Raw genomic sequence first — 20,219 nt, forward strand, 5'->3', positions numbered from 1 at the left:
TTTGCTTTATCAGCTGCAAAACACCGGCGATTTTCAGTCAACGTCGGTACTTTGATGCCCGTGTCACTCATAACTAAGCTTGTCCGACTACCAACTCAACAGATGGAGCCCTCTTACTCTCTAAAGCCCCATCATCAAACAGAAGGGGACATTTCTGTCCTTCAAGTAACTCTCCACGTGACAAATGCATTTCCTTTCACACAGAGTCTTTCACCCTGCCGGACCAACACTCCGTCAAATCATTGCGTCACCTAGAGCAGTTCGATGTTTGCCTTTAATAATGGCCTCCGCAGTTTCTATTGATAAAATCTCCATCAGTCAGAAAAAGTAACAAACTGCATTCTGAGCAGGAGAGATAAATGGGTCGTGTACTGCATTGATGTAGCAGGTTAACCCTGGATAAATATTTACAGTCCTAGCCAAGGACAGCAACAAGTGTGGTGGGGGGGGGGGGGTCCTAATGAAGATCAATAAGTGACCTTGTAACCATAGGGGGTAAAAAAGGTGGGTAGACTGACAGCGCAGAGGGCCGGCACTCAAAGGTACATGGCATCTACACTCTAAAGCCATGCACAGCTGTTTGATGGCAGAATACCATAACTGCACTTAAACTCTCTATTCCCTCTTCCTGAAGTCTTTGCCCTCACCTCAATCCACTTCAGAGGTGCAGTACGGCAGAAAGGCCAGTAGGGGTCAGAGCATTTCTAATCTCCCCCTTCCATGGCTAAGTGGAGTTGGCTGGCTTGTGTGGTTCTCCGTGCCAAACAGCCAACAGGGAGGAACAAATGAATCTGAACTAATTGCCTGTTATGGACTCTTTTCCTCTGTTTTGACTCTGCAGGTTAATGTGCATCGCAATGAAGGTTAAACTGGGAAACAAGGCAAGACTCCTAATCAAGTGGACACGAAAAAAGGCAAAGTTCCTTTGATCCCTTCAGGTTTAACGAGCACCCAAACTGACAAACGACAGGTGCAGGATGCTAAGGCTTACTACCTCACATAAGGAAAACATATGTCGACGGACACAATGAAGAAAAATGTTGCCATACAAATGACAGACCTTTCCCCAAATCTAGTCACCTTTGTCTGCTGACAAAACAGAAAAAACATCCTACAAAAAAAGGCCAGTTAGCTTCCAGACTGGCAAACCCTATACAGCAAGACCACGAGTTCCTGCTGACCAGGCTGTCACTTCTGGATTCTATCTACAGCTATAAGTCTGAATCCACCCAAACAGAGGACATACATTATCCAACACTACGCTACTAGCCTACCGTTTCACAATAAAATACATCGTCATGACTTAGCAGAAAGCGCATTCATCCCTGTGTCACCCCCATGCACCTTGAATTTGTGATACAGACTTAGGCATTTAATCCCTGGACATGGCCTCAGTCACTCGCTGATGTATGGGCGCATCACTCAGAGACTGAAGTAATCCAGTTGATAAATCAAACGATGATGGCCTGTCCGACTAAACGCTGGCAGACCGTTTCCGAGGGCTTTGGATAAACAGAGGTCCCAGCTACAGAAGAGGCAGGTCTATGAGCGGTGGTCTGAATGCCTGCAGAGGGGCCCTGCCCCCTTTGGACCACCCTACTGAGCTAAGTAGCAATGAAGGACCTTAAACACCATTCCACACAACCTCATCTCTGCCCTTCCTCGAGCTTAGAAATCAGAAAGCGAATGCCCGGCTCAACTAAGTACTAACTAAGTATGCTCTTCCCATGATGGTCTTTGCTACAGCCTTTCTGGCAGAACATTTGCAGAATATTTATACTTTCACTTGCCTGGTTTTCTACAGTGAAAATCTGAAATGAAGAGGCCCAGGTTTTACTCGCGTTCATACCAGGAGCTGCCGTCAGCAGCAGTGTGCATATGAAGTTACTGAAAAGCACTTATTGATGACTCTGCTGAAATTTGTGTTCCTGGGCCGTGAGTAAATCATTAAGACACAACAAGGGTGAAGCGACCTGCCATGTTCTTCATGCAGTCGGAACATCCATTTGCTAAAAGTATGACTATGATAGGGTTGACTTAATTTAATATATGATAGCATACAATTCACTGTCAATCATTAAGGAAGTTTATGAGGTGGTGGGTTGTAATTAACAGATTTAAAACATACATCACTCAGAACCGTAGTTTTCATGTGGCTGTCAGTTAGTCCTCACCCAAAACCACACTCTCCCCTCCTAAAAGCAGCTCCATCCAGAGACTAGGATGTTTTCAGAGGTCTTTAATTTTTAAAACCCTGAACTGTGACCTTGCACAACACCTCTCTCGGGGAATGACAAGCACTTTGTGCTGGTATTTCAGGCCTAGAGAGAAGTACAGCTGCCTCACAATGTGCAGCAATTTAATTTCTGTAACTATGGTGAGGACCTCACTACGGAAAGCGCCTGCTCACGCTGTAAATGCTCTGCTCATGAACTGCAACACTGTGCTTTTCATCAGACTATAAAAGGAGAAAATGAAAGCTGTCACTTTCTTTGTAAGTATCCCCGCAGATACAACCACCAACACCGAATTTGTGAATAAGTATTGACAGAGGTCGTCCCTCAGGTCAGTACAAAGCTTCTGGTTTTAATGAACACAAACAAGTGATTCTCAATCTAAATCTGGATTCAGTTTTTTTACCTAATTGTTATACATACACAAATATTAAATAATGTTACAGTGGGAGATATGTGAATTATAATGTCTACCTGCGCCAAGCTGAAGTTCGGCCAGTAAGTCTTTGTAAAGCAGAGTGCCGCAGGCTGCAGTATTGACATAGCAGTGCGGGTGGAAGAGCAGCCCAAGGCCCGGCCGGCTCCCCGCCACCTCCCCCCCCCACCCCATTCCCCGTGTTAATGTGACCCCAGAGAGCAGTGCGCTGCAGCAGCAGTCAGTGGACAGCCAGACACACACGCAGGGCCAACAGAAACACCCCCTGCAGCCCCGACTCCTTTTCGCCCAGCTGACACTCAGCACTCTGCAAACAAACCTCAATGCCAGGCCGTAAACGGCCACAAAACATTTTCCTCATATTTATTTTATGAAGAGGATACTTCCATCCCAAAATAAACTCTACATGTTCACAGAAATGTTTCAACCATAACTACAAGTAACCATTAGATTAAAACAATAGGTATTTTTAGAATAAGTTACAGCACTAAGACCTTGCAGCACGCCTTATTGAGAAAGGGGTCCAAGCCGCTGCCTGTGCTAATCAGTTATTTTAAACCTTTAATCTCTAAACTGTCCGCCTGCCAAAAGCCTTTGGCCCATTAGCCCAATGGCCAGCAATGCTGAACGGTACCATGTTAGCAGATGGCCACCCTGCAGGCAAGACCTTCAGAGTGCAGTCTGATGCACATTTTAACGCACTGCGAGTCTGAGAGGTGTACCTGGTCTAGCAGGGGAAGAACTGACATGGTGGCTCAGTAAACTCCCGTTCCTGAGGAGAGAAGGCGACTTCTGGATGCCCCCGCTGCCGTTGGCACTCAGGCTGGCGGGGTTGGCACCACCGGGCACCAGAGCCGTGGAGGAGGAGGAGGAGGGTGAGGCGGACGACGGCAACTCCACGCCCTTCACTGCGTCGTGAGCCCAGCATGGTCCGTAGCGGTTCCTCCACTTGCCGCGCCGCTTCTTACCCTTGACTGGCGCCTCCTCGCTCTGGCTGCCTGCCGGACCCCGGCCAGAGGATGATGGTGGGGGGCGCTTGTGGGCCAGTGAGGCCAGGCTGCCGCGCATGTCGCCCGTGGGGTGGGAGCTCTCATACGGCTTGCCCCCAGAGGACGCGGAGCTGGGGGCCGGACCGATCAACAAGCTGAAGTTTCCGGAGGAGGGCACGCCCTCAGGGGCCCCTCCCTCGCCGGCAGCCTTTCCGGGGCCGCACCCGAAAGGAGGCGGGGGGTATGAGGTCTCGGCACGCAGCTCCGCCTCTGAGAAGCCCAGGAAGTCGGAGGAGGGAGGCCCTCCGGAGACACTGGAGGTCGTCTTGCTGGTCCCGCCGCTGCCTAGGAGAAGACCTGGGGGGTGTAGGGATAGAGTCAAGAGAAATGGAAGCCGGTTAACAGTTAAGGCAAATCACATGATAAATGACATGTAATTCGCTATCAAACAGGCACTACCGTGTACACATATTAAAATAAAAAATAAAACCCCAAGACATAAAAACAAAGAACAAAGGAGAAGCACATTACTGGCTTACACAGATCACAGTCAAACAGCCTGCTGTTCAGCAAGTGGACACCCAAAATAAAAAGAGGAGTCCAGGAGCCTGCCCGCTCGGTGAGGACTCCGGCACAGAGCAGCTATGCGAGGGTCCGTCGACCAGTTCCCGTGGAAGCGGGCTGCCAGACGGCCACGCGACGATCAGCACTAGAGAGAGAGCGAGCACGACGCCTCTCTGACTCACACTTCCAGGCCTGGGTGGGGCCCGGGTGTTGAAACTTCCTTTGTTTTGTAAACTGTAAGGCAATCCACCCTACCCACAACCCGGCACCCATCCCCCATGAGTAAGAGCATGTAGGGAATAGTGGGCGGGGGGACAGTAAATACTTTGGACTGATTGTAACACCTTGATGAGAGGAGAAGAAAAAAGGTATAAAAGGTGTTATTCTGCAAGGGACCCCTTCCCCATAAATACACTGGTGCTCCCAGGAGTCAGGTGGAGGCGCTCCGCTGCCCCCTCGCCCCCCCCCCCCCCAGCCGCTTTAAGCTGTCCCGACCTGCCGTGTTTTCACAGCTGTGGCTGGGAGAGCGGCCCCTGTTTTACAACACGAACCTCCCCCCCACCCTTAGACAATACTCACTTTTTGAAATAAGCCAGGACAGGGGAAGGGAAAAAAAAAAAAAGAGGCAAAGCCAAACAAGGCCACGCTAACAGCAGGAGTGCCCATAAATGCGCAGGCACCTCCTCCCCCCCCCCCCCGGATAATCCTGTCCACCACAACCGCTCCGGCCACACTGGGAACTCAGGGAGATAAACGTAGGAGGGCCTGTCGTGTCACCCGGAGCCTCACGGGCCACCTTCCTCCTTCAAGGACGACCAGGTTCCTTCACGCCAGCAGCAGCGCTCGCATCCGTTTGAGTGTTCACGCACGAGGGCTGCCGGGACAGGTTTGGCAGGGAGACACCCCCGCCCCCACCACCATTCTGGCAGCAATGCGGATACGCCACTCGGGAAGGAGATGAGACGCCGGGCACCGGAGAGAGCTCTCAGAGCAGCCAGCCCTGCTCCGCTTTGTTCGCAGCCGTCACCTCGGCGTGACGGCACGTGCAGGCAAGAGCTGCGGCCTGCGGAAGCTGCCAGCAAGAGCCGCCAGCCATAGGCCTGGCTGCGGCGGCATGTTAATTATACCTGTCAGACATACAAACAAATAAATAATAAAAGGCAGTCTGGGGCGGGCGCTCTGGGAGCCAGGCGCACACGCAGGGCTAGGTGTGCTTGGCCTGGCCACCCCCACCACCTCACCACCCGCTGCTGCCTGGTCCCAACCCCGTATCAGATCCGTCCACTCTGGATGGCCTCCAGGCCCATCACAGGAGAAGGCTCACCTCGCTTAGATAGCGTAATACTTTTCTGGCCCATACCTGCCATTAATTGCCATGCACAGGGTTTGTATGACCCAGCACTGGGGGGGCGGGGGTTCACTCATGGTTGGTCCACCCGAGGGCATGGCTTACCTTGCTGGAAAGGGCTGGATGTGGATGTGGCTGGTCCGGTGGAGGCTGAAGTGATGCTCACAGGTAGGGACGGCTTCCCAGGGGTGGACTTGCGCCCCCTCTGACCCGAGCTGTGGCTTCCTGGCCTCTTGGCCTTGCTTTCGGACGTGCCCTTGCCCTCTGGCACTGGCCCATCCTTGGCTCCGCCCCCAGGGTGGGCCGGCACCTCCTGGAAGTTGGCGTTGGTGAAGCGCCCCGAGCTGTCCTCCTGACGCTTCTGGGAGGTGGGCACGGTGGAGACTGACCCGCTGCAGCCACTGGCATAAGACTGCTGCGTGTGACAATGAGAGAGAGGGTGAGGAAGAGAGAAGATTAGAGGAACAGGGTGAGGAAAGAAGGGGGGTGGGGTGAGAGAGGGTGTGAAGGTGAAAAAACAAGCAAGCGCACATGCAATTGGCCAACAAACCCCATGTGGTGCGGACTGTGGAATCACCTGCAGAAACTGCTTTCCTTGTCACTCCCAGCCATCACCCTAAACTGCCGATTTCCAAATTGCCCCTTTTATACACCGCTAAACCAACAGCTCTCCTTCCGAACCATGAGTGATGATAAAGCGTCACGCCGATGGCCAACTAAGGGGGGAGCTAACTCACCTTTTCCGTGGTGACAGTCAAAGCCGGCGCGAGTGCAGGGGACGGTTCCAGGGACTTTTTATGCCTTGGTTTGTGTTTGTCCCTTTCCTTGTGTTTCTGGAGGTGACAGTAGGGGGAAAAAAAAAGAGGAAGACGTGAGTGAGCACTATAGGCAACAGTGGGGCCTGGGGTTGTGGGAAAAGCACAGTCACTGTGGCCTCCCGAGGGCGCCCCCTAGGGTCACCACCTCTCAGACGCATCGCATACTCTCGCCCACAACAAAACGACAAAAGCTGCCAAAATTACTACCATCTGGCTCACCGCTATCTATTAAAACATGCCAGTGACGGGTTACGCTGCGGCGGTGGCCGTCTTTGAGCCGGGTGGCGGAGGCTTTCGGAAAGTGCCTGCTCCCAGCAGATGAATTTACACCCTGTTCACACACCTTCATCAAAGCCCCTCTCATTTTCAGAGTGGAGCTGTGAAAATATGCAGCGATCCTGAAAAGCACCAGAAGGAATATATTTTCACTTCGCCGATGGAGACGGCCTCTCTGTCGGAAACTTGTCGCAATAAGCCCCCTCCCCAAACCACCATTTGTTTCCTGCTTTCACAACTTCGCTCGCAAGGTCCTCTATCCACCATTTCCTGAAACGTTTGCCAACAATAACCATTTGTGTGTTAAGTAGGAATGACTTGGGGATAAACGGGTTACAGATTAAAGGTGAACGTACCTGTTCTTGGTCTGCGTCTCCACCCCCCAAAGTACAGATCCTTTCAGCTTAGAAACCATCAGCTTTGACCACTTGTGCACCCTGAGAATTTGATCCTTCAGACTTGCTGTTCTAAACGTGCCACCGTTTATCTAAGGTCAGTGACTCGCATGCACTTCTTATCTCCTTACTTTGAAGTAACAACCAATGGGAAATTGAGGGGGAGAGCCCATAAACGTTGCTGTTGGAGCAAGACAGGTTTTAACAGATGATCACGTCGGGCAGCATTCCGCTGGGGAAGCCAATCAGAACGTGAAGCAAGAGGACATGGACCAGCCTTCATCGGTGTGCCGAAGCCATGGGCTTAGAGACCTGAGAGCAGGGCCGCCACCATTAGGAGCTGGTCAGACAGCCCGTACAGCCCTGTGCCCCTCCCCCACTCTTCCAGCAAAGGAACCAACATAGAGCCCGGCAGGCTTCCATAAATTAGAGCCCAGGGCCGCGAGAGCGTAGCAGGCTGACGGCGCTGCCACGTTGCCAGTGGGACGCTTCCGTCTTCACTCATTCGACTGTGTTCCAAAAGCCGCCGCCCCCCCCCCCCCCCAGAGTAGGAGCATGGCACAAAATCCCGGGGGAATGCCCCTCCTGGCAAGACAGGCAGAAACACTGGCCCACGTCATTTAGACACCAGCAGCCGCCTGGCACTTGTTTGGTTAGCGGCTAGGGATGGGCATGCACACGGCACCGCATTTTCATTAAGGAGCATCGATCCTTGTGGAGGAGGAGACTTTAAATTACGACAGCATTACCTGCCAGGATAAAGGTTAAGTAACCCTGATGATCACAGGGTGAGCGGGTGCGTGCAAACAAACTGTTTACGTAGACTACTGATCATGACACAACTCACACATAAATCAGCCTCAACAATCCTGACTGACCTCAGCCATCTACAGATAACTCATAAAGCCTAAGGAGACCTGCTCAAAAAACTACATTACCATCATTGGCTTTTGTATCATTATGGGGCCTCTACAGGACACTCAAAATTTTCAATCAATATCATGTTCGGAATAATAAACAGATTGTTTTGTCTACCAGGTATTTCATATCAGTGCAAAATTACAATTATTCATAAATGCCTGTGGCACCCTGACAACTAAGCTATTTCTCCCATGCTTCTGAGAGCATTCTTGCTATCTTCCAAACTCCACCAGAAGCTGGATCTCCCAGAAGTCTTTTAACCTGACCATAAATAGCCCCGCCACAAACACATAACAATGAGAACGGCCGGTTGTGGAAATACTCTGAGCTTTTCCATTTTTTGTAACAATCAACATGCGTTTTTTAGCCACAAAAATGCCATTTTTGCTGGCTGTCTACCTCTGAGCTCCCAGCAAACTAAGGGGCTTTCAGTCTGTTGTTGTTTGGCCCCAGGGTTTGGTAGAGGATAGGTACAACATCTGAGCCTCTAACCTTTGACCAGGGAATGTGGTGTGGGGGAAGGGTGCCTTTGCTAATGCAAATCAGCCCCACTGACAATGGGCCCGGATCAGGAAAAGCAGGCCGGTTATGGCTCCTGAACACTGCACAGAAGGCAGGCCCAACGATGACTGCAGCAGTTCCCATTAACCAGGAAGGGAGAACACAGGAGCTTTTAGCAGGAAGAGCCTTTCAGCGGAGCAGAGCACGGGATCTGGCGTGCAACGGCAATGAGATGCCAGCGGCTTCCTTTCCAGTACTGGAAAGCTTACTGGCGCTTTGCAGAGTGTAACTTGTTCAACGATTCAAAAGTAATACAGAGACTGGCTCAGTGATAAGGGGGAAAACCCTTTCACATAAGTAGCTTTAGCCCAGAACAGAGATTTATATAAATCCTGCTCCCCTTTTCCCTGATACTTTATTTCAATTTGAAAGACTTATCACAGTCTTGTATTTTATTGGTACCAAATGTATATAAGAGGGACCAATGTCTCTGTTGGCAGACGGCGGGAGAGGGGAATTTAATCAAGGCTGGGAGTGACAGTGAGCAGGCAAATGAGTGTTTAGTCATGCTCTTCTCCATCTTAAACGGGGATTTTAATTCCCCAAGAAAAAAAAGCAAACAGGCAGACACCCAATGAATGGAGAGCAAGCTGCCCTCATCAGCTGCACCGCCTGTTGATGATTTTAGTTCAGAAACAATTTGGTGCAATAATGCATGTTGAGCTTAATTTCACATATATACTTTACAATTCTGACATTTTATCAGTGTCATGCAATAAGCTGAAAAATTGTATTTCGTAATAAATGATTACCAATAATCACAAAATAACCTAAAAAGGTAATAACTATCTGCCTAATTCATAAAAGAATGACATAGGACAAGACAGAACAAATAAATGAGGGACTATACGAATGATTCAGTCAATTAGAAAAGTACCATTCCTGGGGTAAAAGAGTCAGCGGTTGGTCTTTATGGATACATATGAAGTTGGACTGCACAATATCATATTGTGATTAAATGACACATGCGCAATCGTCAACAGGGCTTTAGATGACGGCCGTAAATATTTCTCCAGACGGTACTATACGGATGTTTACTTATGCCCACAGTTTGGTAAGCAGATATTAATGAGAGGCATGTTGTGATGCTCTAAAGTTGGTAATCTGTATAAATTCGGTGTATCCTTACATGTTTAAACTGCAAAATACTGCCACAGCTTATTGCTAACATGATTTACCTAAACAGTTGCATGTGGCGTGCTCCGTTAACTGAATTTAATAAACATAAAGATACATTGAATTTACACAGATTACTAACTTTTCGCCAGTGTGGGGAAGCAATAAAAAAGGCCAATAGGATGTTGGGTTACATTTCTAGGTGTGTGGAGTTTAAGTCAAGGGAGTTGATGCTACGATTATATAATTCCTTGGTAAGACCCCACCTAGAATATTGTGTGCAGGTTTGGTCACCATGTCTTAAGAAGGACATTGCTGCCTTCGAAAGGGTGCAACGTAGGGCTACGAGAATGATTCCTGGTCTTAGAGGAATGTCATACGAGGAAAGGTTAGCTGAGCTAAATCTGTTTAGCCTTTGATCAAAGGAGACTAAGGGGGGACATGATGCAGGTATATGAGATTCTAACAGGTCTGGATGCTGTTCAGCCCAATGGCTATTTCAATATTAGTTTAAATACTAGGACTCGTGGCCATAAGTGAAAATTAGTGGGAAAACGTTTTAAAATTAATTTGAGGAAGCACCTCTTTACACGTGTAGTTAGAGTATGGAATAGTTTTCCTGTTAGTGTAGCGTAAGCTAAAACCCTGGGTTCCTTTAATTCAGAGCTAGATAAGATTTTAACAACTTTGAGCTATTAGTTAAGTTCTCCCCAAACAAGCTTGATGGGCCGAATGGCCTCATCTCGTTTGTAAATTTATGTTCTTATGTTCTTTTCGGCCTCACAACAGACATCTCAATATTTTAGCGTACTACTAATCTGCTTACCAAATTATGGGCTTAAGTAAACATCTACATAGTACCAAAAAGCTGGTGTCTGAAAAAAATGTTTACACCAGTCATCTGTAGCCCTGGTGATTATTGCGCATGTGCCATATAATCTCGATTATATTGAGATGTGATATTGTGCAGCCCTGATATAAAGCATGTAAATACAATCACAATAAAATGAAAACCATGACATTGCCACTGCAAGCGGGACCCTACCTTACCCTAGAGCAGGGTTTCTCAACCCGGTCCTCGGGGACCACCAGACGGTCCATGTTTTTGCTCTCTCCCAATTCCCTGCCAATTGGGAGAGAGCAAAAACGTGGACCGTCTGGTGGTCCCCGAGGACTGGGTTGAGAAACCTTGCCCTAGAGGGTTTACCATTCAAAGAACAGGCTACCTTCATGCCTCCTTGGACTGCAGTGTTAGTAGCAGGACCTATGAACACAGTACTGGGATACTGTGTATTGCAGTGGGATTCTGGAAAAAAAAATCCCCATGCAGATTACTGGAAAATTTGCATGACTTCAGTCTAAAAATGCTAATTTAATGATGATTATAGTTTCACTGAGTTACTGTGGTAATCCCTTGGGTAAATTTGTCTTACTCAAAACAGTCACGAGCAGTTTGATTTAAAGCAGCTTTTAACATGGATCCTTCTCTTAATCTTAAATAAACGACCAAGGTTATGCGAATAACAGCAGCTGTGATTCCTAAACAGAATCAGAGCCAGGAATTCAGGTTGTAAGCAGAAGAGTGAAAAGTAAGAATAATCCATCCATCCATCTTCCAACCATTTTGGAGGAGGAGGAAGAGACTATTTCTGGGTGGGTATCCTGCTGTAAGTGGGTAGCATTGTTGCCTCAAATTCTCAAGATTGGGGGTTCAAGTTTCCACCTTCTGAGAGTTTCCTCATAGTCCACTGACTGTGCCCAGTCTTGTGCCCTATGTTGCTTGGGATTGTCGTCCACCCCCCACCCCCCCAAACACACTGCTAGGCTAAAAGCTAAGCTAAAAGACATAATGGAGTCATGCAGTGGGAGTTTGACAAACCCCCCCCCCCCCTCATTCAAGCACAGGGAACACATCGAAGGCACACTGTCAGTCCTCCACAGCGCCAAGAAGCAAAATTAAAAACTCTGCACGACGGACAGCTATCTGTAGCTTTTTGACAACATGAAAAAGACAGACAAAACATGGTTCAACTATCTAGAATTTCTTGCATTGCATGCGCAGTTAACTTCCCTGACAAGACAGACATAAAACATGACCGACTGGTACAATCATTGTGCAGCAACAAATCAAAATCGGATGAGTGGGACAGAACTACATCTATGCAACCAACCCATGAACAGGAGACATTCACGACACAGAAATTGTGTGCTGCCCACTGGAGGCCCGGACAAATGCCAGGAATAGCTTAGAGCTTAAATGGTGGTGGTGAGTTATGACATGCCCTTTTATACACCTCAGAGTGCAAAGCGGTAAATATTGCACATGCAATGAGAACACTTGTGCTGGCGAATGACATGCAAAGCTTTGAGAAGCACTGACCCCAATGCTTGGCTCTGACAAGGCCAGCTAAAAATGGCAGGACACGTTTTTTGTGTAAATTATGCATTGGAGGGATCAGTCGCCTCACCCCTCCACATTCCGCTATGTTGGGAAATGTCCGCATTCACTGTGTGCGCCCATTAAATCACTCTATTCAAAAACAGGTGGAGCCAATAAATACAGGAGCCTTAGCGAGTAGCTCCATTGCTAAGTACAGCGTGACCAAGCAGTATGACTGATTCTTTGGTATGAATATAAAACTGCTTTCCAATAATTCACCATCAATAGCTTAAGAGCACGGTCAATACGAATGCCAGCTGTTTGTTCTAACTGACAGTTTTATTGGATAAAAGGTCTCAATAACACTTAAGTATCGTACAATTATAACCACGGTGGCATCTCTTTACATGTCCAAGTCAGACAATGTCAAATCGGAGTTTCAAACTGGTATCCTACAGAAGGGGTGTATTTCTGCGTGTTTAATGAAGTCTGAGTGTGTGAAAAGGGCATATCATTTTGGCAAGTCACGATGTAGGGTAGATCTGAAAGCTGCCTTACCTTCTTGTCCTTGTCATGATGTTTATCCAAAGAGTGAGAGGAAGAATCACTTAAGCTTTGAGCCCTACTACCACGGCCTTTGCTCCTTCTCTAAAAGGTGAAAGAGGAACTTCAAGTTACTATTAAAAAAAAGTCTGTTCCATGCTTCCTGTCAACAGAGTTAACCCTGCCTGAAGGTGAAAGGGGTGGGGGGATGAACAAAAGCATGTTGCTGAAAAAGATAATATACAGCATCCTGCGCTTTTAAACCTGTAAATCATATGAGGAGCAGCAGGCAGGAGACTCCTACAAAGGGGTACTTCTGGAGTACAGGAGACCAAAAATGACCTCCTCCTCTCAAAAGACCCTCACCGCCCTAGGAGACTAGCCAACTCTACATGTGTGTGTGTGTTCGTGTTCGTGTTCAGTTATAACCTCCAAGCACAGAAGCTTTACAGTCACATGACTGCACACCCAGAAACCTTGGCTTCACCTTTGGAAGGGAACCAAAATTGTCAATCAGGGTTAGCATCTTGGTTGATGTCTTAACACACATGATATTTACTGAAAGCATAATGGTTATTCCTAGTTGTGAAAACCATGCCGTTAAAATACGTATTCACTGCTGCAATCTTCATTTAAACTGAACACAGTAGATGCCATGATCTCTTATACATTCATAACTACTGGTAATCAACGTTGATGAATATATACTTGAAGAAATTAGATATATACGATGTCAGAAACAGGTTCTCATCACTAAGAACAAAACCACGAGAAGAAAGAGCGGCTATTGAAAAGCTCGCTATTTATTTTGTAAACCGAAAACCAAACGGGCTGACCCAGAGGTCAAAGGTCAGAACACTACTTGGAGAGGGTAACACCACATTTAGATTTCCCAGACTTAGTCCTTTGATATTTTCTTTTCTTCCTAGTTTCTCCCATCAGAATTTCATTATATTGCTGATATTATTCACTGAATGTGTGTTCAGATGCAGATGAACAGTCACCATCTACCCAAATAACAACTGCAATAACAGCAGACGTAGAGGCAGACCCAAAAACAGCACGCTGCCCCCAAACTTCAAGCAAAACACGTCTTTGGCATGTGGCGACAGCTGACAATGAGAGAGCCCCACACGCTTCTCCTGTACAAACATCTCTCTTTGCTCCATGTGAAAAGTCAGCCGCAACTCAGTGTGAACCTGATACCATTGCATCCTTAAACTGAGCTGTTTGAGCTTAACTGTAACTGAGAGGAAAAGGAAGACCATAAAAGGTCTTTGATAAAGCAAAGCATGTAAGGCCTGAAATTATACTCCACATGGGTATCAGAAAACTGTTGGATATATATCATATCTGCTGTGCATACATGTGCTGTAACCTATCATCCTTCATTCATATATTCATATACATTCAGCACACTTCTATCTGCGAGCAAATCCTGCATGGGTCGTTCCTTGCAACGCCAGGCAAAAAAGGCTCTCCCATACCATCTCCCCTTCACAGAGACCTTAGGCCACCACCTCATTACCGGTGAGGGAGGCCGCAGCCCCGCCGGAGCATGGAGAGCAGAAACATGATTCCAGGGAGGGGCTGCACCATCTGCACCTCTGAAACTGGATGGGGGGGGGGGGGGCAACCAGTTCCTGGGTGCAACCAAGGCTGGAGGAGACGAGGAGGTGCAAAGGCATAGCCAGGGGAAGCAAGGGGGGTATTGGGTTCAAGGCTCAGATGTTGAAGCTACACGGATGCGTTGCATGATGCATCAGCTGAGCAGTGGCCACGCTGGCCTGGCAGTTGCGGATGTGGGCTGGGGCCCCGCCAGCATCTCCGGAGAGCCACCAAGCCAGGCAGCAGATAGAATCAAGGAGCTGCCACCTGTTGAAGCGGCACGCACAAGACAGGAACGGGAATTCTCGCAGACAAAGGAAAAATCCACAGAGCAGGCTGCTCTTTGTTCAGTGTCTCCCACTGAAGGAAAGCAAGCTGTATCCCAGCTCAGAGTCACTTAAACAGCTGCCCTGTCCAATACGTGCATCTGCGGCTACCCATAGCGACACAAAATCCTTACGCTACTATATTGTGATTATGAACGCCGCCTTTGTACACAGCCATACTTGAGTGGCTATTTTTAAAGAAAAACTGATGGACTTCATGCTCCTCTGCACTACGAGGCCATTAATGGCAAAGGCTCCAGTCCAAAATGAGGACATCAGCTATACCTGTACAGCGCACACACGCTGCTGGCCATTTTTAGGACGCCTACACGGCTGACTCGGTGGATGGGGCTTACCAGTTTGCCATAATGGTGTTTGCAGTAGCCGCAGTACTTCACATTGTCCGCATCCGAACCCTGCTCCTCGCACAGGAGCCCGGCGAACTGGGCGCTGTGGTTAACATGGAGGAAAACGGACAGATCAGTGTGTGGTCACATGCTGCAGAGAACCAAAGCTTTCAGCTCTTTTTCCTGTAAAATGACACAAAGCAATTTTAATCAGTCACCCAGAGGCCTAATATATGCAGCTGTCAAAACCTGAAACATGTCCCTTTAAGAGCTTCTCTGAGGATCTGCAAATACACTGATGTAAAGCTAGACAAGCTATGCAAAAAAACAGCCTTCATGATTCATTAGTCACTAATGTACACATGAGCTTTTAAGGTTCAACGCTTACATGTAACATTTGCTTCCATTTAGGTCTGTTGTATTTGGGGCAAGTCAATCAATCCACCCCTGACTATGAGCCGGACCCCATCAAATCATCTTAAATTAGTGCATAGTGTTATTACTGACACATTATGTTCATAGGACAGCGTTTCTTAACCCAGTCCTCAGAGATCTCCAGACCATCCACATTTTCGCTCCCTCGCAGCTCTCAGTACACCTAAACCAAACAATCAAGCACACCAAACACCTGGTGTCTTGGGAGCTGGCAGCACAAATGTAGACTGGTTGGGGGTTTCTGTGGACTAGGTTGAGAAACGCTGCTCTATGGTGGGCTTGTATTTTGTGTAAACTTGGGCTAGACTACAGCAGACTGTACTTATTGCTCGTGTCTCCCAAACATCTTCCTGCTCTTTAAAGTGTTCACCGTACAAACTGAAGACAGGGAGATGATGCAGGAAAGCCTGCAGCCCCACACTTAACTCACCAAGTGACGTGGAAGGCCTGCCGGCATCCATGTTTGTTGCAGGTCATGCAGGCTCCAGTGGCGGCTTTGCTCTCACGGCCTTGATCCTCACAGATGTAACACGTCTGTGTGCAGAGGTCACACAGGGTTACAGCTGGGTCACTTACATGGGCACACGCGTGTATGCACGCAGATGGCCAAGTATCTCCCACGATGGGGGATGGAAGATGAAAACCCCACATTTCTTAATAGCGCATTGAATCTCTAAAAGCGCTCATGCACAGCCTTCCACCGCGGAGGGCGTGACGATCGTGGGGGCTGCGTGGCACATCGAGAGCCTTGATTATCTGATCGGCAACATCCATGCTGTTTCTAATTTACTCACGGCAAGGACACCAATGTAAACAGCATCCAATCCGTTTCACCCCAAACATTGGAGGGCTTTCAGAAACGATTCAAGCATGAGATTAACATTCTGCAACTTCATCCAGTTGAGCCACAGACAACTGAATTGCTGTCAATATAACTACAATTTCTTTGTATTTAAGTCTAATCAAATGTGTGTACATAGCAATTTTCTCATTTTAGACACAGTTGTGCTCATGGAATTCAATTCTAAGCAGCCAAATAAAAAAGACTAATGGCATTTTCTCTAACACCTATCACAACCCAGGGACGCTGGCACAGACAGTCTACATTACTTCAAAGCAGCATACTGTTAGCAAAGAAATGTTTACATTTTATAACTTCCAGTAATTACAAGGTGAACAAAGCATTCTATCCAACAAAATTATTAGCAAAGTGCTGCTTACTAATATCAGCATGGGTAAGGATGGACAAGCTTTATGCCTACTCCTATGTCCCCCACCCCATTGCCTGTTGTGACCAGATCAGGTTTCTGAATACAGCAAGCAGTGCCCCACCAATAAGTGTCATTTCGACTGTCCATCTGGTCTCAGAAAGCAAAGACAAATGTTCCGTTTGCTCTGCCCGGCCAAATACCTTGTTGTAGCGTTCATGGGGGACAGACTGCAGCACGATGGGTTCCATGGTGGAGACATTGGCGAACTCCACTTCCGGGATGTACAATGCACAGACAACGTGGGCCCAACCTGCAGGTCGCAGAGAAACATGACCGATGCAGACGCACATGCAGAACCGCAAACCCAATGGCAGATTTACTACACGTCATGTGGAAATGTCCATTCACACACAATCCCTTTCGCCGCTGCACCCCACTAACAGGCAGCCGGTGCAAAAATACTGTGTAAACCATCTGCTAAAGTTTGAAATGAGCTTCTCAATAAAATCATCAGAATTTTTTAAAAAAGATCATTTATAATCAATAACAGCTGGAATGGGCATGTGGGTCTCATTTTAAAACAGTAATAGGAGGGAAGACAAAACCTCAAAACCAAGCACCACTTGGAACAGCACAACCGTTATATGACAGCCAAAGATCCGGCAGAGATGAATCCCAGCCACCCTGTCTGCACCCCAGGTTAGCATTGCGCCACATAAAGTCATTATGGCTGACCGTGCTGAGTGACCGTCTCCACCACATGACCCTGACTGCGGAGGAGGAGGCACACAGGCCCCCACAGCTGCATACTAATGTCCAGGGAGCTCCCAAGTTGTAAAACAAGATTGTGGCTGGGTAGATGGGGACAGGGGGCTAAAAGTTCAATACCATCAAACTCACTAGGAAATTGTGAGCGCGAAAGTCATTTGTGAGTGTTAATACAATTTAGTAGAACAATAACTAAACCTCCAGATGAACCCTGGGATGAACTGTCTTTGACTTGTGTCTGAGGATAGAGACCACAGCTGGCAATAAAGGGAGAGCAATAAAAACCAACGAACTGCAGAAGGGGTCCAGCGTTGAACTTCTCACCCGATGTGTGGGGCAGGGACACCTCTAGCAAAGCCACGTTGGTGTTGAAGTACCCACGCATGAATCCCATTGTACTCCTGGCCGTTTCAAACTGAAGGGCATATAACGGTATGCTGTGCACTCCTATGCAATGCTGAGGTCACATGGATCACAGTCAGTATTCATAAATATCCTCAAGGTTAGACTCTGGACTGAGCACTGGGTTTTCAGAAGAAAACGACTACTCGACATCTAGCACTCCACTGGACGGACGGAGAGACAGACACAGACAGACATGAACACTAACACATTAGCGGGCATCCTGAAAAGTTCTGGTTTAGGAGTCTTCACCGAAAGTTGACCTCAAGGGACTGCCGTGGGTTTACCAGTGGAGTGAGCAGGAGCAAATAAACCTCCTTTTTAACTAGATCGTTCATTACTCTTCCGTTTTTAATAGTTTTAATAGCCCTGCCCCCCTTGGCACCTCTCGCCAAGTTTCCTTCTCATCTCCGTTGTTTTTATTTCAGATTAATGTGCCGTTCGTCCTGCTTAACTGCCATCCCACCTGTAAAAACAACCCAGGGGATGACATCCCAAGGCAATGCGAGAGGGTGATGCGAAGGAGGCAGTGCAAGGATGTCAAGGATGGTATTGAGTCAAGGATGAAGGAGCCCGGTGTCCCACCGGAAGGAATACCAGACAAAGGGCTGCGGCTTGTGCTAGGCTCAAAGAGCCATGGCTTGCCTAGTCCCATTTCCATAGTCCTCTATGGAAATGTGCCCATAGGTCGTTCATGCACAGTGTTAGTGACAGTGGTACTAAGCCCTTAACACTCTTCTATCCATAAAAGTGTTTTCTGTATCCTGCTTAAACTAAAACTATACTCTGCATGCCACTAGGAAATTAGGAGCTTGTCAGTTCTCCCTGAGTAAGTCAAGCAGTTTATGAATGAAGTTTATGTCATTCCACAAAAAAAAAAAAAAACAAAAGCAAACATTTTATGACGTACACTCTCCCTGGGAGCGCGGTGACATGCGGCTCTCACGTGCAACCCCACACCTCCTCGCGAGGCACAGTGGGCCTGTTTACAGTCTGCCATGACCTCTATGTGAACTCTACATGGCTGGAGACTGCGGCCGCCTGGCAACCCCGTGGGGCCGTCCCTCCCCGTCGTAAAAGCCCTAGGCACACACAGAGCGTGCCAACGACCCACAGGTCCCCTGCTGGATTAATCAGCGAAATAAGCGGAGGAGGCACTCCCCTGCGTCACACACTGGGTCAAGTTAAAGGAGCAGAGAGAAGCAAAACAAAGAACAGACGCCAGCACCACCACGTCATACGGACAGCCTGTGATTGGCTGTCTTCTGACCCACAATTGAGGACTGTAGTTGCTAACTGTCAAGCAGCGCTACACTGAGTAATGTTGTAGACATTTTAATGAGCTTTTTAAATTACGATCTACAAGGCTATTGTTTAATCATTATAATACTTAGCCTTTACTGATCACATATTAGATTGAACGAGTCTTTAAAAAAAAAATTAAAGAAAAATAAGTTCTGCTGAACAACTAGGGCAGCAGTATCATTCCCTCAAATGTGAAAAACAGCTTCATTTTGAAACCTGGGGATTTTATTAAATACCTTGCAGCAACCTAAGTTTGTTCATAATGGCCTTCACTCTAACAAAAAACACAGAAATGAGTCTTAAAATAATTCTTAATTCTGCATTAGTGCAGTCCTATGACAAACCCCAACCCTCCATAAACTTAACACATTGCGCAATCCAACAGGTGTAAGAGATGCCCATTCAGCAGCCCACTGGGACATCCTCCAGAAAGCAGCTGCAGCCGATCAAGTCCTGATCCCAATCTGCAAATGACATAAGCCAGAGCCAGGCGGCTTTACGGGTGCCCGCCCACACTCAGGAAGCGTGCCGTTTGCAGCCTCGGGTACTGGGGACCCGTGGAGAGCTCATGTTAACATGCATACCACAGATCCTCCAGTTCTGCTCATTTATATTTATCGGTAAATAGTATAACTGCCTCCATTAACTCAAGAGCACCTCCTTGCTTGAGTTCTTAACCTGACTATCAGCGTGACACACAACCAGGCCTCTTTATACAAAGGAGCAAAACAGAACAGCACAAAACAGTCACATGACAATTCCCACATTGGCTCCTCCTTCAATTCCGGAAGTACTGATGTTTGCTTATACAGTAACTACAGTGTATTATCAGTATTATTTACTAAATAGTGTATCATATATTTAAAGGACAACAGCCTCTAAAAACTGACTGAAATTGCAAAAGACAGCAGGGCTTGCTTTATGACACACACATCCAGACACTATCCAGAAAGTGCAAGGGATCACCTCCATTGTCTGTCCTCTTGAGAGCACCATCTTTGTGGGGACACAGCTCACACCTCTGTGAAGGAAGACAGAGACAGGTCTTAGACATAGCCCACACTGCACCAGTGCAAACACACGGCAGGTGGCTCCACGGGATCACACTTGTGGAAAAAGAGGTTCACGGTGGACACTTGGACACGGCTCTCAGGAGAACCCTGGAAGGGGAACCGGTTGGTGTAGATGGCTCGGAGGACAGAAAAGAAAACAGGAAAAAGGAAGGCTATTTCTGAA

General features: G+C 47.7%; 1 protein-coding gene across 14 annotated transcripts in view; it reads right to left on the bottom strand.

Annotated features, from left to right (window-relative positions):
* Window positions 1–20,219, bottom strand: part of mllt10 (MLLT10 histone lysine methyltransferase DOT1L cofactor) — a 41,194-nt gene that overhangs the window by 12,313 nt on the left and 8,662 nt on the right. For 7 of the 14 annotated variants that reach the window (XM_023841210.2, XM_023841213.2, XM_023841209.2 and 4 more), the window contains 8 exons: window positions 19,950–20,004; window positions 16,709–16,818; window positions 15,728–15,831; window positions 14,872–14,965; window positions 12,597–12,686; window positions 6,309–6,404; window positions 5,677–5,986; window positions 3,393–4,016 (listed from right to left, as the gene is read on the bottom strand). In XM_023841210.2, the coding sequence (XP_023696978.1) occupies window positions 3,393–4,016; window positions 5,677–5,986; window positions 6,309–6,404; window positions 12,597–12,686; window positions 14,872–14,965; window positions 15,728–15,831; window positions 16,709–16,818; window positions 19,950–20,004 (1,483 nt within the window). The remainder of the gene's footprint in view (window positions 1–3,392; window positions 4,017–5,676; window positions 5,987–6,308; window positions 6,405–12,596; window positions 12,687–14,871; window positions 14,966–15,727; window positions 15,832–16,708; window positions 16,819–19,949; window positions 20,005–20,219) is intronic. The other 7 variants (XM_023841220.2, XM_023841211.2, XM_072711342.1 and 4 more) reach the window with 3 other exon arrangements.

This window comes from Paramormyrops kingsleyae, chromosome 4 (genome assembly GCF_048594095.1).
Source record: "Paramormyrops kingsleyae isolate MSU_618 chromosome 4, PKINGS_0.4, whole genome shotgun sequence".
NCBI classification, from domain to species: domain Eukaryota; kingdom Metazoa; phylum Chordata; class Actinopteri; order Osteoglossiformes; family Mormyridae; genus Paramormyrops; species Paramormyrops kingsleyae.